The 21,566-nt window shown below is 33.9% G+C and overlaps 1 protein-coding gene across 7 annotated transcripts; it reads right to left on the reverse strand.

The window, feature by feature from the left end:
* Positions 1-2,500: 2,500 nt before the first annotated feature.
* Positions 2,501-21,134, reverse strand: LOC114269712 (peptidyl-prolyl cis-trans isomerase CYP95). Of its 7 annotated transcripts, none has more exons than XM_082894661.1 (15): positions 21,005-21,064; positions 16,216-16,311; positions 16,007-16,061; positions 15,384-15,472; positions 15,197-15,245; positions 15,051-15,075; positions 14,024-14,062; positions 10,058-10,178; positions 9,765-9,892; positions 9,097-9,457; positions 7,704-7,807; positions 6,708-6,912; positions 5,915-6,619; positions 5,738-5,797; positions 2,501-3,103 (listed from the first exon to the last, which is right to left on the reverse strand). In XM_082894661.1, exons 8-15 carry the CDS (start codon positions 10,129-10,131, stop codon positions 2,776-2,778), a joined length of 1,965 nt encoding a protein of 654 aa, XP_082750787.1. In that variant the 5' UTR covers positions 10,132-10,178; positions 14,024-14,062; positions 15,051-15,075; positions 15,197-15,245; positions 15,384-15,472; positions 16,007-16,061; positions 16,216-16,311; positions 21,005-21,064; the 3' UTR covers positions 2,501-2,775. The 7 variants fall into 7 exon arrangements, with proteins under 7 accessions (XP_082750787.1, XP_082750785.1, XP_082750786.1 ...); XM_082894659.1 differs by having other exon boundaries at positions 16,216-16,356; positions 21,005-21,056; XM_082894660.1 differs by having other exon boundaries at positions 16,216-16,338; positions 21,005-21,055.
* Between the last annotated feature and the right edge of the window lie 432 nt (positions 21,135-21,566).

Below are 21,566 nucleotides of genomic sequence, written 5' to 3' on the forward strand. Positions count from 1 at the left end.
AGCAAAGAACAGTGAAAGAGTTTCACTATAAATATACAAGTTAAATATATAAATGGTAATGATTGTATTTTGAGTTAAAAGAAGAAGAAAAAAAAAAAAAAGGGAATTCTAATGTTTACTGTGAGGAAGGCAAAAAATATCTTTTTGCATTTTCTGTTAACAATTATTTCTGTGCATTTTAGTCAAAAATTGCATGAAAAGTATGTGATTGTTTTTAAAACATATGAATAAAGTACTACCAAACCATACTACATGAGATAAAAGTGAATTTTTGGTTATTCTTATTGAAAAATGCTAAAAACAGTCTTAAAAGGTTGTTAATGTTGGAAATTATGTATAAAAAAATATATATTAAAATATATATTAAAAAGTATAAAAATATATATGAAAATATTTTAACATACGTAAAAAATATATTGAAATTATAAATATTCTGTCATTTAGATAAATTATAATAAATTCTTTTAAAATATGACTTATTTGCACTTTGCCCCCTGAACTTCAAAATTCAATAGTTAATCCCCTCAAAGTATTATTTTATTACAATTTATATTTTTTTTTATGATTCTATTAAAAATTTACAGAAAATTAGATCATGTGTAAAACACGTGACAAATTTATTGAATTTTTACTACAACACTACCAATTATTGATTTTTTTAAAATAATAATAGAGGAAATATCATTTTACCCCTCAAACTATCACGCGTTTTTCATGTTAACCCCCATACTTTGATTTATTTCAATTTAGTATATGAACTTTTTACAAATTGATCAATTAGACCCCTGTCGTCACCTTCCGTCTACAATTGGACGGAATGTGTTGACATGGCATTTAAAATTTCATTTTACTCCACAAACTATACCTTAAAATTCAATTTATCCCTAAATTAAAAATCAATTTGCCCCCAAACTATACTTTAAAAATCAATTTGCCCCTTACATCAGCACATTCCGTCCAATTGTGGATGGAAGGTGACGGCAGAGCTCTAATTGATCAATTTGTAAAAAGTTCAGGTACTAAATTGAAATAAATCGAAATATAGGTGTCAACGTAAAAAACGCGTAATAGTTTGGAGGGGAAAATGATATTTCCTCATAATAATACTCTTATCTAATGATTTCATTTGCACTTTGTCTCTCTTATCTTAGTGGCAAAGTGCAAACAGGATCACCAAATATAAGTATTATTGCCCTCAAAATTTAAAAAATTGTGTCATTTTCTTTCACGTGATCTGATTTTCTACAAATTCTTAACAGAATCCTAACAAAAAAGAGTTAATTGTAATAAGATGATAATTTAAAAGGTTAAATGTTAAATTTTGAAATTTAAGGAGGCAAAATGCAAATGAATCATACTTTAAGAGGATTTACTGTAATTTACCCTTGTCATTTTATATTCTTTATTGTTTTGATTTCTTATGTATCTCCAAGGTTCCTAGGACTTCAGTTAAACCAGCAGCTATAACAGGATCTGTATGGTACTCTATTGTCTCATGCATTCTATGCAAGACTCATCAACTAAACTCATTTTTATTCTGAATATCAGAGAGAATAGAACAAGGCAGAACTTCCAATAAAAGCCTCCAAGGTCAACAACTTCAAGCTGTAAAACCATCAAATGACAAAATAAAAGAGTTTCAACTAAATCCGAAAGATCTATCTTCTGACATGTACAAAAAAGATTTAAGAGTACCCAACCCCCAAAAAGGCATAAAAATAATAATAATAAACAATTAAAAAGGAAAGCAAACAAAACTTTAAAATAAGAGAAAAAAATAAAAGAAATGATTAAAAAAGAAATTTGATAAGTTATGCATTTTCAATGATGAGACATAGTCACACCAAAAAGGATGAACAAAATTCTTTGAGGAAAGACAAATGTCTGTAACAGAGACTTCACTACCTTCAAGAAGAAGAGAAAGAAATCATACATTTTCTTCTTGCTTGGATAATGTAGAAGAAAAGAGGAAAAAAAAAAATTGAGACATTAAGATCATATGGAGTCTCCGCCGACTCACCATGTTTTCCCAAATTCCAATTTATCATCATAGTATTAAAAATAAAAATAAATTTCAAAAACCCAATTTAAATTGCTACCATAAAAACCTTCCCCCACTAAAACACAAAAACAAAAAGGTGAACTACACTCACTACCCTTAAAATTTATAATATATATATATATATAATTAGTCCCACAATTTTAAAATTCTTTTACTGACATCCCTCTCGGCTAAAATTGATATAGTGAATAATCATTGAAATAAACAAAAATAGATATATATATTTTAATAAATAAGAAATACCAACATCATTTTTCTTATTCATACGATTAACAAATTATTGATGATTAAAAACCTAATTGTCACGTAAAATAAAACCTTAAGAGGGGTCAGGCTAATTATGTTAAAAAGGTAGTGTAATTTACCCAAAACAAAAAAGGTGCACTGAATGAGGTTTTAAGTGAAGGCAAACATATTAATAATTCAGCACAAATAAACTTCGCAAGTTAACTAGTGCATATATTTGTTCACGTCAACCAAATTCCAAAATTGAATCCTCTCATTATCTCTGACTTAGAAGTTTACCCCGCGAATGAACAACCGACTACGAACAGCTATTGAATAAGAGAATATCTACGCGGCAGCCATGATTACTTGCCAAAACATAAGGTGCAACATCTATTATTCAACATACATAGTCCAAACCTCCTAACCACAGGTCATAACAAGATCATCTCCACCATCCATTTACTATCATCACCACCAACACAGCCTTACCTGCCTGAGTCCGGAGATCCATCTCCATAAGAGACCAAGCCCTTCTTCCCCGGGGGACTCCCAGAAGATGACCTTGACCTTTCTTTGCTTGCTGCCCTTTTGGGTGATTGCGAGTCAAGTGAGGACCTCGATACTGAGGAGGAGCTCCTGCTGCGAGAAGGTGACCTCCGCCTCTCAGCAAGTGGGGGGTACTCACGGTATCTAGACGTCTCAATGGGAGAACGGCTGCGACTGCGAATAGGGCTGCGACTATAACGGCGGTCACGGTAGCGGATTGGGCTCCGTGATACAGGACTCCTAGTCCTGCTTCTTCTGCTTCTATATCTGCAAACAGTAGATACCAAGTACGAAGCAAATGTGATAAAGGGAACAATAACAGTGCTACAACTCAGTTAGGGTTCAAGTAAAAGCATTTTGACTCAATGTCCCTGAGACTGAATTAAGACAAACCTAAACATAAAAAGTTGCAGATAAAACCCTTGAAGAAAACCGAACCAATAGACCACTACAATATCACAACTACTAAACCATCAAGCGAGTAGCACCTAACTGAACCAATATTAAATAATTAAAACAATAATTAACATAATAGATTGGACCCTTCAAGGAAAAAACATATCATGATAAGAATAATTCAAAAATCTCACCATATTTACATGCACAAAACCACATAAATGAACACCACTTATGCAAATATTTGGACTAACCAAAGTTTTTAAAGGCAAATGCATAATGTGAGGTGTTTTATCCTTCATGAGATGACGCATAAGCATTTCAAACTCTGAAATTTTATATTTAGCAAATAATTTAAATATTTTAAAACAATAAATAAATGCATCAAAATTAAATATAAAGGTGTAAGTACTTTTTTAGTCAAGGCTTACTGCGGAGAAGGAAGATTTGCTTTATTGAAAGTGAAATTAGTATTCTTAGTTGTAGTGATTGAGCATTAACTATGTTTTTCCTTGAGGCGTTATTGAGGTTTGCCTCAAGACGAGGGCAAAGCAAAATGCATGGAGACTATATTTTAGGTGACACTCTATGAAGCACGGATACTCCGAAATGGCCCCCATACACGTGTCGGATACATATCGGATACGGATACGCGTCCGATACGGCGGGATACGTATCAGATACGGCAAAAAAGTACCCCAATTTTTTTTTAAATTTTTTGAATTTCGGATACGTTTGGGATACGCGAAGATACTTCAGGGATACGCTTGGAATACTTTCGGGATATGGCGGGGCGAAAAAATAATTTTAAAAACTTATAATGGGATCAAAGTGTAAAATAACAAAAGTAATCTAAAATAAAACAAAAAACAAAAACAAAAACAAAAAATAAAATATAATAAAATCAACCAAGCCCTAGCTCACTCACCTCGAAGTAGCAACAACTCAAACAGAAGTAAGTCGTCGTCGTCTCTATCGCGATTCGCGAACGGCAGCAAGGTAGAGTCGTCGTCGTCGTCGTCGTCGATCAAGGTTCGTTCTCTCCCTCTCCCTCTCGCTACCTCTCTCTCTCTCCCTCTCGCTCGATCTCTCTGTCCCTCTCGCCCGATCTCACTCACTCTCTCTCTCTCTCCTTCTCGCTCTCGCTCTCGCTCTCGATCCCTCTCTCTCCCTCTCCCTCTCCCGCTCCCTCGATCATCTAAAGTGTTTGTTAAGAAAAAGACATCTCGGCATGCTAACAAAATGGGAGTAGAATTTTTTACACCTTTTTTTAGGGCACTTAAGACAATTTTTTGACTGTATTTAGAAGACTTGTGGATGGTCTCTTTTCTTTAGGATCATTATGTGTTGTGAGAACAAAATATAAATTTGTATTGATCTAAATGGTAGAATTTATAATTTTAAATATGATCAATACACATTTTAAATATGAGATGACATTTTAAATCCATCATAATTTATGTTTAGGTGAATTACATTGACCTCTTATGAGATTTAAAGAAAATATAAATTTTACATAATTATATTAGATTTTCTTAGCATTTTAATTCACATATTATTTTAATCCCATTTTCATTAAAAAAAAAATTCTTAAATATATTAATAAAAAATAATATTGTAATTTTTTTTTATATTGAAATGTATATATTTTAAATTATTTATCTTTATCTCTTCGTATTATCTGTAGTAATTTGCTTTAAGTTTTATTTTTATACATACTACTGCTACATTACTAAAAATTATAAAAATAATATTTTTTACGAACGTATCCCTCCCATACCCGTAATCCTAGTTTTTCAAATTTTGCCGTATCGTCATATCCGCATCCCGTATGCATATCCGTGCTTCCCAAAGACTTGTGCTTCACAGTCTAATCCGTGCACCTTGTACGCCTTTCATGTATAAGCATATGAGGAGTATGCATAAGGAGAACTTGCATTAGGTTGTTGTTAAACATAGTCTAATACATAATTTATATATTAAAAAGAAGATCCTCTTCTGTAACTATATTCCATGAAGAAAAAAAAAAGTTAAGTAAATGAACAACCCAAAAAATACAAAATAATGGCCCAAGTGAAAAAGTTAAATAACTGATGCTAAGAATGTCGATTTCATCTTCAAAGGGGGCAAGCATCCTTTCTGCAGTAAAATGTTCCACACCGTAAGAAAGTATTTATACCTTTATATTTTTAATATTACTTACAATTTTAAAATATTTATTTATTTGCTAAATATAAAAATTTGAAATTGAAATGCTTTACATCTCAACTCACTCACCAGGGGTAAAAACATCATCAGGTTCAGCATTCACCCTTAACATCTTTACATATCAATAGGAGGATGATACATAAACTGACTCAAATCCAACTACACTAATTAAATCAGTTTCACAATGCATTTCTCAACACAAAAGCAAGCCGATTCAGAACTGATGAAAGAAATAAAAGCTGAATTTATGGAACATATTGTGGATTTAAAGTAAATAGATATAGGCAGATCACAGACCTTGGAGGAGTTCTCCCTCTGGGTGGGCTCCTGTAACGCCTAGGGGATCTCCTGTAATATCTGGCGACACAAACAACCATCAACAGGAAAAGTAAATGACATTTCACAGAAAAGCACAACAATGTGAGTAGTGGTCTTACTTGCTAGTGAATCTACAAATACAGATTTGCTTATTACCTGTCACGATCACCTCTACCGCCATAACGGTAGGACCTCACAGGAGAACGAGAAGGGGTTCTGTATCTGCGGGCAAACGCAAATCGCTGACTGAAACCCCTCCCCCTTCTGATGCGCTTGGGCGACCCATCTGGGGAAGGACTTCTTGATGAGCTCCTTCCACGATCAGAAATAGGAGACACCCTGCGTCCTGCACTTACAGGACTCCTTGAATGGCTGCGACGATTATTCCTTGTAGGAGCCCTAACTGGACTCCTGCTAGGACTTCTCCTAGAAGGGGCCCTACCTGAGCTTCTGCTGACACTTCTTCGAGAGGATCTAACAGGGCTTCTGCTTACACTTCTCACAATTCTTATAGGGCTTCTGCTCACTGACTTTCGCGATGACTTCCTTGATGAGGTTCTTAGTGAGTTTCGGCTAAGGCTCCTTAGAGGTGGGGATGTTGTGGGACTCCTACTAATGCTTCTTCCAGGTCGGGCTCTCAAAGGGCTCCTGCTGATGCTTCTTCCCTTGCCCCTCACAGGACTTCTGCTGCCACTTCTCACTGGGCTTCTGCTGATACTCCTGCTTCTCCGTGAGACTCGAGGGCTTTTATCAACACTAGGACTTCTGCTCACACTGTGTCTGGGGCTCACACCCTGGCTCTTCTTGGGACTAATACTCATACTCTTGCTCATGGCCCTTTTAGGACTAACGCTTCGGCTCCTGCTCATCAACTTTTAGTAACATGCCATATCTGGAACAATCCATAAGAATAACAGTAACTGAGGTGTGATAAGAATGGGAAGTAAACCTAGATTTTCCTGGGTGATCATCCATTACATCAGGCCGATCTGCACTTCTGTCGGACTTATTTTCCACTTCTATTCCATTGCTCCGCTGCCCTCCATTTTCCTTGGGGTATTCACCCTCTTCCCTTTCATGCATATCAGTTGCCTCTCCCTTTTTATGAGGAATAGAAGTAGCTCTCTCCTCATCCAAAGGAGACTGATTTCCAACTACATGAAGTCAACAAAAACAGTTGAGACATTTAAAAAACACTAAAGAAAAAGGAGAACAAATCCGATAAGTGTTCTATCTAAGAAAATTAAGATGTTGGACATAAGAATCTTAGCAGATACTGTAGCCTTAATTGCATTGCTGAAAATAATGTGTCCATGCAAAATGCAAAATGCAAAATGCAAAATGCCAATCATCAACTATGACAAAAATGCCATTGTCTTCATGCATAAATTCTCGAGCATTTTAACAATGAAAAATCTCGTTCCAGTATCTCATGGGGTGGACAAAACAAAATAGATACTCAAAAAAGGACATGACTTGAGGCAAAAATGTCAAACATATTATAGGACTTGCAGCTAAAAAACATGAAAAGAAATGCAGAAAACCAACTCGTACTCCGACAGTCCCTCCCTTGCATGCATAAGAACACAACAAACAGAGCTGGAGGTGAGCCTCCCCGTCTCCTCATCAGACAATCAAGTAATCAATATAAAGGAAACTTTGCACATATCATGTACTAAAACTAAGAGACTGCAAAACATACTCGATAATTTACATTTTTATGGCATCTCTTAGCATACTTCAAATCTTCAATTATCCGCATTGTACTGTTCAACATATACTATAACAGATGCATACTAACTAATTTAAAATAATTTAAAAATAAAACAAAAGTGCCAATCACACACACACCAGCATATATAGGTGACGATACCTTTATGGATACAAATACAACGGGGAGAAGCAAAGTATAAATCTAAGGCATGACATGGATAAGGAATCATACCGGTTATCTGAGGCTGGTTTTTATTCTTCCGGTCAGCATCACCATCATCTGGGCTACTTTCACTTTTACTCTCGCTCTCAGAATCAGTAGGACTATCAGATGCCCTATCAAAATATAGCAAAAACAAAAAAGGAACTTCAGCAGCAAAACACAACAGTCAAAACAGTTAAAAGGGAAACTTGTTACCGCAGCAAAAGATTTGTACAAAAAACAATTCCTTCACGAAAACAAACACGGGGGGAAAAAATTTAAACCAGGAAAAATAATAATAATAATAAATAAATAAAGTAAAAAAGTAAACAAAGAATAGGAAAACCATATGTAGCATAAGTAACCTTCTTCTGACCAGTTAGCACCTCCATGCAGGAGTTACTTTAGATTTTGTCTTCTACTTGAGGTATTAAAAAAACATCAGAATGCAAAGTCAATTTTATGGACAAAGACCAGAACTTATCAAAGATGTCAGAAACCATTTCTTTAGACAGGTAAGCAGTGAGCATAATAATTGTAGAATATGCACATCAACAATTTGCTACACACTGTCAAATTTGAAAGTCATCGCATCAGTATGGTCGACCATGATACCAAAGCAACCTTTGAAGAAAAATTTTACACCAGACAGCAAAGATGATCCTTTGGTGCTAATTATTGGAATTTATTTACACTGGGAAAAGCAATTATTGGTATTATTTACACTGGGAAAAGCAATTATTGGAATTTATTTACACTCTGGGAAAAGCAATAACTCTAATTCAGAAAGCTCACGGTCTAACAAATATAGAGTTATGCTGAGGTGGAACTTGAATATTAAAGTCTCCTATGCATCTCTAAATTCAGATAGCTCAATTAATTAAACTATAGAGATTCAAGAGATTATAGTTTTATCTAACCATAATAAGAAAAAGGGAAATTACATTGCTAGTCCTGTCCTTTGGCCTTTGTAGCATTTTGGTCTGTAATTTACATTGAATCGATTTTGACCCTGAATTTTTACTGTCTCAATTGGTCCAATTGATTCTAACGGTTAGCATTCTTTTACAGCAAATGAGCATATAAACGAAATGTGTCATGCTTTTAGGAGAAAAATCAGAATTTAGATCAATTCAGTAACTCAACCTCAACCAATTTTAGTAAAAAAAATTTGTCAAAACCCTTAACAGCATTATCAATTGAACCAAATTGATGCAAAATCTAAAATTAAGAGTCAAAAATGAGCAAATTGAAACTCTAGGGACAAAGATGACACAAGTGGCAAAATATAAGGACTACCTGCGTAATTTGCTCCAAGGAAAAATAAGTTTGGAGAATTGATAAATTACTAACAGTGCCTCTGTGACAGAAAAACCATAGACCAGACAATACATGTATATTATTCAACAATATATACAAACACCTTTTGGATCTGTGCTTCAACCTCCTATCGCGTCGCCTCCGCTTTTTATCACGCCGTCTATCCCTCCTTTTGCCACGTCTATACCTGTCTCTCTTGGAAGATCTCTTTCTCTTCTTTCGCCTGTCGTCACTCGAAGAACTTAAATCAGACGATGACGACATAGATGATTCAGAATCACTGTCAGATTCAGATGATTCAATCTCGCTATCTGATGAAGTATCTGATTCAGATGAATAATATCTTCTCTTTTTTCTCCTATCTCTTGAAGATTTCTTGTGCTTTCCTCTACGACGTACTTCATGGTTATTAGCCTCCAAAAAGGCATCCTTTCCCATTTTCAATTTATTCGCCTTCTTTTTCTCTGCACATTACAATTAAATCAACAAGTAAAACCCACTGGATAATGCACCCTTCAGCATATAAAATATAATATTTAACAATTAGGAATTAAAATATAAGTATAATAGCTGAGACCTCTGAAAGAAATATTTTACAAAATAACCTTAAATGTGTTTACAAAACAACCTCAAATATTAGTTATTTTACAAAATAACGTTAAATATTTTACATATGAGACCTCTAACTAGAATATTTTACAAAACAACATTTCTTCTTGACAAAGCAGAATCAATCACCACCAAAAAACAGCAGAGCTCCCTGATTCTCACCCTCATGAAATTCACCACAATTGATAATCTTCACTGTTACAGATGGTCTCCCTTCATGATCACCCACATTTTCAATCTTATTCAGAACTTTATATCCATCCACAATCTTCCCAAAAACAACATACTTCCTGTTAAGAAATGCCACAATGAAGAAATTAAGATGAAAATATCTAATCATGCAAAAATATGAAGAGCATGCTAAATAGTAATAATTTGTAGAAATATAGGCACCCAAACTGAAGCCAGTTCAACTGCCATGCTAAGTTTCCTAACAGCATTGCAGATAAACAAACCTGTCAAGACGATAATTAGCCTTGAAGGTAATTATGAATAAAGAACCACGTTCATCACGATCTGCCACTGCCATTGATAGAGTACCACGCTCATCATGCTTTAGCTTGGATGGCGGCTCATCTGAAATATGGCACAACAACAACCAGTTGGTTAGATACATGAAAGTAGTTAGCCAGTTTACAAAGACACCCAACAAGTAAAGAACCTAACACAGACACACACACAGCATTTGTTGATTGTCAAAACTTTTGATATTGGAAGACTACCAAATCAGTTAGATCTATACCTTGCGCACACTGGATCCAATTTACAAGATGCTAATTCATATAAAGCACATAGTACAAGACAAACACTTGCACATCAAAGGTAGGTACACAGTCTTACCCTATCATACTTCATGGGTAAGACTTTACATTTATACAAAATAAACCCATACTTATAATTGTTGGCAATTAAAAAATCCCTGAAATGTATCCGGAAACAAAAATTGTTGCACTACAACATAATAGATAATCCACTTAAAGAAATAAGCCCATCATTCTATTCAAAAAATGTAGGGCATTGCATCACAGCAAATCGAACTCATTCTCTAGGTGAATGGGTGAATGTTACAGTGTAGAAAAAATGACATTTAGCAAAAGGCTCAGCTCAGACATTTGCAAGAGCAGGGACACAGGAGATGGTGATTTTAAAATATAAGGATACGGACACAATAGGGATACGAAAAAGATGTATATTATTTTTATATATTTTTATTTGCTATGTATATATTTTAATTTTTAATTTCTTTTCCTAAGTATAAGAATATAAAATTAGGGCATAGAGATATGAGGGGCATCGATTTATATATGGCGTCTTTTTTTTTTTCTTTTTTCTTTTTTTTCACTTACCCCAACCTTGTTCCCCTCTATTTTACTTTGATATCAAATAAGCTTTCTAAAATTATAAAAAATAAAATCCACAAAGTTTCCCTCAAGCATGTCCAAACAGTGGACACGTCCATGAAGTGTTGCCAACATGTCCTGCAAAAAAAATATATAATTAAAATTTTTAAAACAATGAGCTGCCATGTGGCGTGTCCGATACATGTCGGGAACAACCTAACACTCATTTTGGAGCATTGGTGTTTCCTAGGGCAAAGGTGAATGATGATACTTGTGGTTGCACCTAATACCTATAAGCAAAGCTCACTTAGTAGCAACCGTAGTGATGGCATCAAATTCATAACAACAAATGTGGTGTAAGTGGCACCTGTGGCTATGGTGGACGATAAAAGTAATCTAGTCGCTACAACAGTAATCATGCAGTGTTGGCAAAGGCAACAAGAATGTGCAATATCACCCACATACCATATCCTTGCATGGCTTCCAACCTACATTTGTTGTGTTGTGGGGGTGAATGCAACTAGCAGCACAGGTAGTAAAAGTGGTGAATGGTGATAAATCTCACAGCACCACATTCGTGCAAGAGGAAGTTTACATAAGCAGCACGATTGGTAGTGGTGCAAGTCTAGGTGCTGACGAAGTGACATATTATAAACGCAAATTGAGATATCCATCCAATGAGAGGGGCTAGTCATTCTTCACAAGTTGAACTGCCAAGTTGTTTGGCCAGACCACTTCATTACAAATATGCAATTTTAAATCACCAAACAGAGTCTTGTGTCCCAATCAAGTGGGACGGGCTACATGAATCCTTTTTTGTTATTCCGCACTGTCAAGGGCTATATGCTTGGTTAAATTAAATAAATTAATATCTTTCATTACCATCACATCCCAAGTCATAGATGAACTTAGAGTTGTTTTATAGAATTCTTCTTTCAATTATGTTTGGTGTCCATTGATCATATAATATGCCAGAGGTACTCCACTTAAGTTAACCTACTTTGACTCTATGGATCACATTATCCTCAACTCCTCCATCCTTATTGATAATCAAACCTATGTAATAAAAATAATCACCATGTTATCTTCCAATTTTCAATCTTCACTTCTCCATTTTCTACTACTTTTAAACCCTTTTGGCTCAAGTGCTCCTATCTATATTCCAGATTTCTAATTTAGTGTCAATTTCTTCCTTAGTTAACAATACCATACACGACAATATACACTGTGGGACATCATCTGGAATATATTTAGTTATTCCATCCATAACTAAGGCAAATAGGCAAAGTTAACCTTGATGCAATACTATAGTTAGTTTCTCCAGCATATGATTTAATTATAGTCACAACCTCATTATACATGTCTTTTATTCCATCAATATACCCTTTGGTCACACCCTACTTTATCAATATACATGTCTTACATTTCTAGGCATCCTATCGTAAGCTTTTTCTAAATCTTTGAAAATCGTATGTAGATCATTTTTATCTCTGTATTTTTTTTATTAATCATCTTAGTAAATAAAAAACATTTGAAAAATTATTTGTACATGAAGCTGAATCATTTAACATTTATTGTGGTAAAAAGACAACAAAGAATACAGGACCAGGTTCTAAAATTTATAAAGGTGGACAGTAACAGTAGGTGGTCTAGCCACTATAGTAAAGTAATCATGTTGGTATTATCAAAGGCAACAAGAATAGTGTAGTATCATCCACATATCTGATGAAACAAGACTTCCACACACGGTTGTGTGTTGTGGAGGTGAATGCAACTAGTGGCAAAGGTGGCAAAAGATCATGATATTTCACCCAACACCAAGGAAGCTTACATGCGCAGTGGTAATGCCATGGTGCCAGTCTGGGTACTCATGAGGTGACAATCGCAGCTATAAAGGCAAATTGAGTTGTCAATCAATCCAATTAGGGGGGGCTAGTCATGGTTCACAGGCTGAACTACCAGGTCGCTATGCCAGACCACTTCATTACAAATATGCAAATCTAAATTGGTGTTATTGGAACAATTATTTGTATATGAATGTAAATCGTTTAACATTATGTGAAAAAATCAAGCTTTAAGTTCCATTAATTTCTAATTTCATATCTTTTTGATAACTAGATATGTGTAACTAATCTGGCCACCTTCTTACCACTTGGTGGTATGTCTTAAATGTTTAAAAATAGAACTGAACCCACTCAGATTTTGCCTGCGCCTGATAGATAATATAGTTCTTACCAAGAGTGACACGTTTAAAACAAGAAATAGATATAACCTTCCATTGAAGTAAAAACTTCTTTAAAAAAAAGAGTTCAAGATTCAGAGTTCTAATGTAAAAGTATATTCTCTTATTCTCACACACACACACACACACACAACAACCCAAAAATATATACATACATATAACCACCCAAGCCAAAAGAATCCATCTTCAACAATCAACTATTCCTAAAGACATAACCATCACTGCTTTCATGCATAAAGAAAATTAATGGAAACAAATAAATACAGTAAGAATTACTATATTTTCTCGTACACCCTAACTAGCCACATAGAAAGCATACACCAGCAATAAAACAGGAACTAAATAAAATGGGGGGAAAAAAACTGATAACAATGCCAACATGAAACAAGTTCATTTTGAACGCATCAAGCACCAGATAGCAATAACACAGCAACCCATAGATCAAGGAGATGCATATACACATAGACATAATATCCATACACCCTACCATTTTAAGAGACAAATACAATTGTCCAAATTTCATAGGGTCGAAGCTCCCAAGCACCGAGAATAAGATCAAAGTCAGTCCCAACCTTCACAGGCAATGCAAAAGGAAACCCATTTGCTCTCAAGATACAAATTATATGGGAAATAAGAAATGTATATAGATCTCTGTGGCTGTGTGTGTTTGGGCCATTCTTTTATTAACAATACAAGTCACACTCCTAAAAAGATGATGCAGAAGCTCTAAGCATTGCTTGTTTGAAAGAACGCATCTCGACTAGACCATCAAGACTCCCAGTCATTGGCACACAAAAAACGAAGAAACAAAAAGGAAAAACAATGTAATAGTATCTTACCTGGAAACTTCTCACCGTATATGCTTTCTCCGCAACTCCCTGCACATTTTAAATAACAAGTTAAGACAACCATTACGTGAATACAGCTAGCCTCAGTTTGCTTCACCCCTAGTTCCAAGAGAGTTGCCAACATCAGTAAGTCCAAATTTAAACCTGAACTTGCTATTTGGCATTGTAACCCTCTTTTCATCTTTGGGTTCCACAACCAATTAACATTACAGAGAATTATATGATAATGAGGAGGGTTCCCCAGGACATCATGATTATCCTTACATCAGCTGTTGCAGCACTTGCCTTTTCATCAATTTAGTTCAAGCAATCAAATAATAAATTGCATGCAAGAGCATTTATACCAATGTTGTGAATACCATACTATACCCAGTTGTACTGGTAAGAAAATGGTACGACAAAGGGTAGGTCCCATTTCAGCTAATTATTAATTAAGGTTGTACCAAATATACTGATCTATCCTGACCAATTTTGAATTGTAACGAGTTATAGGATTTAAAATAAGGAAAAGAGTAGCTAAAGTTTAAAAAAATAATGAAGTCAAATATATGTTTAAAAACAAAGATGATTAATGTATATATCAACAATTTATTCAAAACATACATAGTAAATGTACAAATTGTTGTGATTATACTACTTCGACTTTTTGAGTATTAAAAGGTGCTGTATTTTGTAAAAACTAATTACACATTATGTTACAAATTATATTACTTTTTATGCATTGTTTTATTATCAAGTGTTACAAACTATTTTTTTTTTATCAAGTGTTACAAACTATTAAATACTCAAACGTGTAATTTTTTTCAAGTAAAGTAGTATATTTTGTAAAACTTGATAAAACATTGTTAATAAGTAACTACTATATGATATGGATTGGGTATGGCAAAGTTCAATAAATTTTTTATCATCAGTCACTAGTCAAAGAAAGGAACTCAAACAATAATTTTCCTGAAATTTGCAACATCTAAACTATAGAATGGTAAAAATATTAAAAACTGACTGCCCAAGGAATACATACCATCTCGTTTGATAAAATCGCCACCCTACAGCATACATAACAAGAGTTAGTGAACTAATAATTAAGAAGGCAACTTTTACTACAAAACTGGGTTGGGTATGGCAAAGTTTAGTAAATTTTTGAGGAGACAACTTAGTAAGTACAACCTTAAAACTACATCACAAGAAAAGCAGTCGTGACCATCAGCCCTGTATCCTACAGCATAAACAAGGATAGCTGACTAAAAGGCAAAGACCACTTCTAAGTCGCGCTTAACCAGAAAACTAAGCAAGAGCCAATCAATCACATTCTATCTATTGAAAAACTCTTGAGCATGAGAAGCATAGGACATACCTGAGCCATCGATCCTTTAATAATGCGATGGAAAAACGATCCTTTGTAGTGTAGGGGTCTCCCAGTCTTAGGACTGATTCCCTTCTCCCCTACAAAATAAGAGATCTTGAAAAATTAGATGAAGATATAATAATCCACTATAAACAACAAATGAATTAGCAAGCATAAAATAAGTTAAAGTAGTAGGCTTCTTATGTATAGATATATATATGTATAGAGAGAGAGAGAGAGAGAGAGAATTTACAAGCACATCATTTTTTTTTTTTTTGATATATCTTTTCACACGCACATCATAGCTCTAATGACATCCCAAAACACAAAATATAGTAATGACAAAGTTTAATTGCATTAAATTTGCTTTTGATGTGAAAACTATGAGATAAATCTTATCCATAAGGCACACTAACAAATGGTTAAACTATATGTAATATTTTAAATCCCTAGCTCAAGATCAATTGAACATTTTAATGTTTTTAAGAGAGTATGGGCATCCTCAGAACCAATAAACAATATTTGCACAAAAATTTTAAGTTAACATGGAGCTGCAAAAGAAATATGATGCAAATTAAAAAGTAGAAGCCCTTTAGTGGATAATTTTAACTTATCACCCACACAAGATGTACCTGTACAGAGCGCACGAAAATTTTCAACAGTCTTTGGAGCGGCATCAGGGAAAAGCTGTATGGCCAAAGATCACCAATGAATTAATTGTGCAAAACGAAAATAAAATATCAAAAAAATGGAAGAAACAACAAAGATTTTAGCTTATTGAATATGTAGCGAATATCTGACTTGATATTACAGTAGATTGGTTCAAAAAACCTAGTAATACCTGGAAAACCATCCTTTCAGCAGGATCACCATCAATAGAGACGTCCAAAAACACTAACATATTCTTCTTGCTCATTGTCTTCGTATCCAAAGATCTCTATTTCAAAATAGCATCACCGATGATCTGATGGCAAACTATTAGCTAGAACACCACCGATTTTTATATCATATTTGTAATCACAAACAAACAAAAAAGACACAAAGAGAACTTAGAGTTGAAACATACCCAAGCTACCAATAAATTATTTGAAGAAAGAAAAAATCACTATACGGGAAATTCAAATGTCATTACACAGACAAATAAACACAAATGCCAAGCAAGACTTGTGTATATAATTATGGAGTACAAAATGAATGTTTAGAAAAGTTGCTAATAAACAAATACATAATACGGGTGTTAAAGAAAGGAAGAGTTAAAGGCAATTCTAGTTCATCATAGTTTACAACAGGTACTTCCAACCCTATCTTACACGACATTAACAGAACTCTAAAAAATATAATCAAACTACTTGAGGTTGGCTACTCAAGTTCTTGATCACCCGCCTGTCTCACCAAGGAAATATCCTCTATCAATGTGATTCATAGCACTATATCATAGAACATCAAGTCCTTTCAAACCACAAGCACTTTATATATCTTGCCTTCATTGCCAACATACGGATCACTGCAAACCTATACAATCATTGATCTTCACTTGACAACCCTTTCTCACTTTATGTTCAATTTACATAATGACATGACGTAGTGGTAATCGAAGAACGGATTGGATATCATTCTAGTAGACGAAACGGAGCCTATGTATCATTTTAGTAGACATGATTTCTTGAATCCACAAAGAAAATAAAAGAGAAGCTCTTTAAAAATATTATTGATTGAATGAATAATTTTTTTATGCCTACACATGTATTTACAATAAACTAAACCTAATACTTGTGAAGTAAGTAATTCTAAAATAAATTAAGAACTTAAATCAACGCGAATTAGAAAACCTATGTGTAGGCATGAAAATCCTAGTCAAAATATAATTTTTATATTTTGATCTCAAATACAATTTAGCAAAATCCTAGTCAAAATATAATTTTGAAATAATAAGAACAAAAATATAAAAATTCTGAAACTCTTGTCATCATTCTCTCCCTCTTAAAAAAACTTGCCCTAGAGTTTTCATCGATTGAAACAACTTAATATGCATGAGCTAATCTGCGTCCACCTTGTATTTGAGATCAATCTTTTCTATCAGTTGATTGGCCACACCCAAATAATAACATGAACAACCACTCCATTAATCTTGGCATCCAAACCAAAATGAAAACTAGGATCCTGTTTTTGACAATTCAAGGCTTTCACGAATTGTCCTCAAGGACCTTTAGAAATTGGTGAAATAGCTAATGACATCACTGGTTCAGGGACATTCTCATCTTGAAATTGGACAATTTCCTCCTTTGAGGAATCTTTACTTTCCATAACAAGATTTTCAACTTTTGCAATAATTTCTTATCGTCTTCAATTTCTTCATGGTATACTATCAAGACTTGTTCTTCAATTATTTCTTGGGCTTGAGGCAATATAGACTTATCTTCAAATGTAAGCTCTTCAAAAATAATTTCGAAATGAATATTCACATTTGGTGCTTTGGCTTGTATTTTTCATCCAATAATATTCCATGGCAAAAATTTATCCATTAAATGTCTTTTCATTCTTGGCCATGAACAAATATGAGACTTGCCCTGGTGCTCACTTGAAGATTGCAAATCCAACCACTACCACAATGCAAGACCTGTAAGCTTTAATAACCCATACCACCACTTTTCTTCGTTCGGAATTTTCATTACTTTGAAAAAATCTCCTATATCCAGTAGCCAAACTAGAATGTCATCTAAATATTCACATCCGCTAGATTTAAGTAAATTTTCATAATACCTAAAATTTTGATGAGATGAAAAGCTCAACACAGAATATTGCAACTATTCGAACACAGGCATGATTACAAACTGCATCTCGGCTTGGTCCACAAGGTTTGGTTGACCTTGATTACCACCAATAGCCATCGAAATCAAGTCAAGGAAAGACCTCGCTTTGATACCAATTGGCACAATGGCAATAGGCGAAGGGGCTAGATATCATTCTAAGACCTCATTTGGCAACATGCTATTTTAGAAACTTTTAGCTTTTTGACTAAAATATGAGGTAAAAAAAAAATTAATATGTTAGGAATGACTTTTTGGCTTTTTACGAAAAGATGTGGAAAAAGTTTGAATCTTTGACTTTTTGGTATAGGTTGTTGACTTTTTTATTTTTTTTAGTGACTTTTTGACTTTTACGCTAAAAGATTGAGTTGCCAAAAGAGGCTTAATAAACAAAACTAAGACTATGTATCATTCTAGTAGATGTGATTTCTTGAATTCACAAGAACAACATTGAATCCACAAGGCAAATAATAGAACTCTCTAAAATATTATTGATTGAATGAACAAGTTACCTATGCCCATAGGCTTACACATGTATTTACAATTAACTAAACTTAATACTTGTAGAATAAATAATTTTAAAATAAACTAGGAAACCTAAATATGAAACTAAAAATTCTAGACTATTAAACAAAATCCTACTCAATCTAATTCCAAAATAATAATAATACAAATATAAAAATTCTACAACTCTTATTCTACTTCATTCTCAAACCTCTAGGTGTAACATTTTACTTGATACTAAAATCAACAATTGAAGTATAGCATCTGAGGCTGCATTAACCAACGATACACAACTGAAGGAATTGTTTAATTTCCAAACTTCACCTTCAACAACCATAATTTTTTTTTTTTAATTATTATTAATGTATCTTTCTCAAAAGAGTAAGAGCAGTAAAAATAAATAAATAAATCAAATCACACCATCTCTATGATAGATAAATGCCTTTTTCTCTAGAAATTGTTGGAATTATTTGTAATAAGATATTGGCTACAATTAAAAGGTTTTATCAATATAATTTCCATTCATTCATGATCTAGGCATAGGTAGCAATCCAAGTTCCAACTATAATTCTTCTCATAACCTCTCATGGAAAAATGATCCCACAAAGAAAAAAATTGTATAGTATGAAATAACATAAAAACATATTCATTTCAAACACACAAAAAAGGGCATTCTACTCAAATTGTTCTTTTTTGGACAAGAATTGATATGAAAAACAAATATTTGAACCCCATTAGATTTCATCCAATTGTAGCAATTTATTCGATTTCATTTAAATTAGGATCTCTTAAGTACTAACACAAGCACATTCAACTTATTCCATCCTTCCTCTACATTGCCACTTCCCAATAAAAAAACTCCTCATTTGACTATTAGATTATGATACAACAACTCCAAAGCCACTCTCACCTTCATCCAAATATATTTAATTATGGGAAATATCTACCTTAATCTTCTTAACCTTATAGGGGTATCCAATTGCTCATCAAAAATCTAAGATATGAAAAACAAATGGTCATACAAGCCTTTGACAAAAGCATACTTTACAATGCACCCCTTGAAAATAGAATCATATTTTTACCAAAAAGCAATTCCAAAAAAAATAATCATTGTTGTCTCATTGATAAATTCTCATGCTAGTTACAACTTCATTTTGCATCTCCTTGATCACATCAATAGAGAAGTGATTATAACCCTCAAACTCCTCTAGACACATGTTTGCCAAAGCAATTTGACTCACGATATGTTGACCCACTCAACATACCAAATAATTCAAATAAGATCAACACTCACGTTATAAGAAAGGGTAATAAACTTATCAATGAGTATCCACTATAAAGACCAAACAATGCGCAGAGTTCATGGACCAAACACTATATCCACCCAGAAAACTATACCTTTCCCACCAAAGTAACAAATCATATGGACACCATATACACTTCAACTATATTCCACTAAGTTACATATAAAAGCTTGGAGGAAAGTCCTGCAGATAGTTTTTTTAGTAGATTTGGTACCATGACTTTTTAGTTTACCCAAGAGATCACGTTGACTTTGGTCTTTAATGGGTTAAGAACTATCTTTAAAATTTTAGTAGATTCGGACAAATTTGCCGCTTAGTGTTGAGTTATGAAGTTAGTTTTTTTTTTTCCAAACTTGAAAATGTCATAACGTTCAGTGTCAATCATGGAAGCTAAGATGTCCACCTCAAAACAACTCTTCTTAGGCTTATATTATATGTGGCGCAGAGGGACTGTCAAATTCAAGACAATCATGGATATAAAATGACCTCCTCAAAAGCAAAATAATTTATTATATTCATGCACACATACAGAAAAAGCATTCAATTGACACAAATACACATTGGCTACGATGATCCGCTACCCAACCAAAATAGACATTTTCACTTTCAGTATAAACAATATAAAAGCTATACATTCCTAGACATATATACACTTGCATATGTAATTAAACCCTAGATATATATACACTTTCAAAACATCAAAACATATGATTACATGGCACTAATTGAATCAATCCCCCAAACCCTAAACCCTACCTAATTTTTTTCACAAACACCAAACTTTCATAATAGCAAATCATCAAAAGAGAAAAATATCAGATTCGGAGACAACAAATTCAAAAAAATTATTGGAAAATACCAAAACAGAGTACGGAGAAACTCGAATTATCTGAAGAGAACTCGATCAAAGTCATGAATAGATTTTCATATTATACATATATATATATATATATCTATATATATGAAAGTGCTTATATACATATTCGCAAACCCTAACCCCAACCCTAACTTGTACCTGATAGACGATGCAGCTAGTGGTGCCGCGCCTCCACAGAAATGTAACAGCTAGAGAGAGAGAGAGAGAGCGCGCCTAAATAAGCGAACCTAGCTGCTTCTACTTGGATGTGTATTTACTGAAATATCCCTGCATTATATCTGAATTTGCTTGATTTGCCCTTTGGTTGCTAGAATTACACATTTGACCCTGTTAAGTTGGTTTTTTTTTTATTACCTTTAAATTTCTTTTTTTTTTTTAGAGGGGGAAAATTATTGAAAAGTCTCATTTAAGTATCTTGTGATCTATTTGGTCCCACGGGTTTTCTCTTTGTTTGCCAGGTTCGCTTGAATGGTTTGGGATATTACTAGACGAATATACCCTGTCATGATTTGTGGAGATTTTATTCTTTTTTTTTGGCATGTCGTATCCCATTTTTCATGGGGGGTGAGGGAAGCTGTTTACATAGGTTTCAAAGTGGGATTAGGGTTACTTTGGATTTAGTTGTTTGGAATGGGGAACGAGAACTTGGTTTGCTGAACAGAAATGTAACTCACTGTCATCCTAACGAGGGGAACGTGGT

Source organism: Camellia sinensis, chromosome 11, assembly GCF_055761805.1.
Source record: "Camellia sinensis isolate YWXY chromosome 11, ASM5576180v1, whole genome shotgun sequence".
Taxonomy (NCBI): domain Eukaryota; kingdom Viridiplantae; phylum Streptophyta; class Magnoliopsida; order Ericales; family Theaceae; genus Camellia; species Camellia sinensis.

Bases quoted from the DNA above. Each gene is read 5' to 3' on its own strand.
- LOC114269712 (XM_028211073.2), bottom strand. From the start codon at position 16,290: ATGAGCAAGAAGAATATGTTAGTGTTTTTGGACGTCTCTATTGATGGT. The intron at 5,798-5,914 runs GTAATAAGCAAA...TTGTGTCGCCAG, and splicing joins GGTAGAGGTGATCGTGACAG to ATATTACAGGAGATCCCCTA. The intron at 3,104-5,737 runs GTCTGTGATCTG...TACTGTTTGCAG, and splicing joins AGAGGGAGAACTCCTCCAAG to ATATAGAAGCAGAAGAAGCA.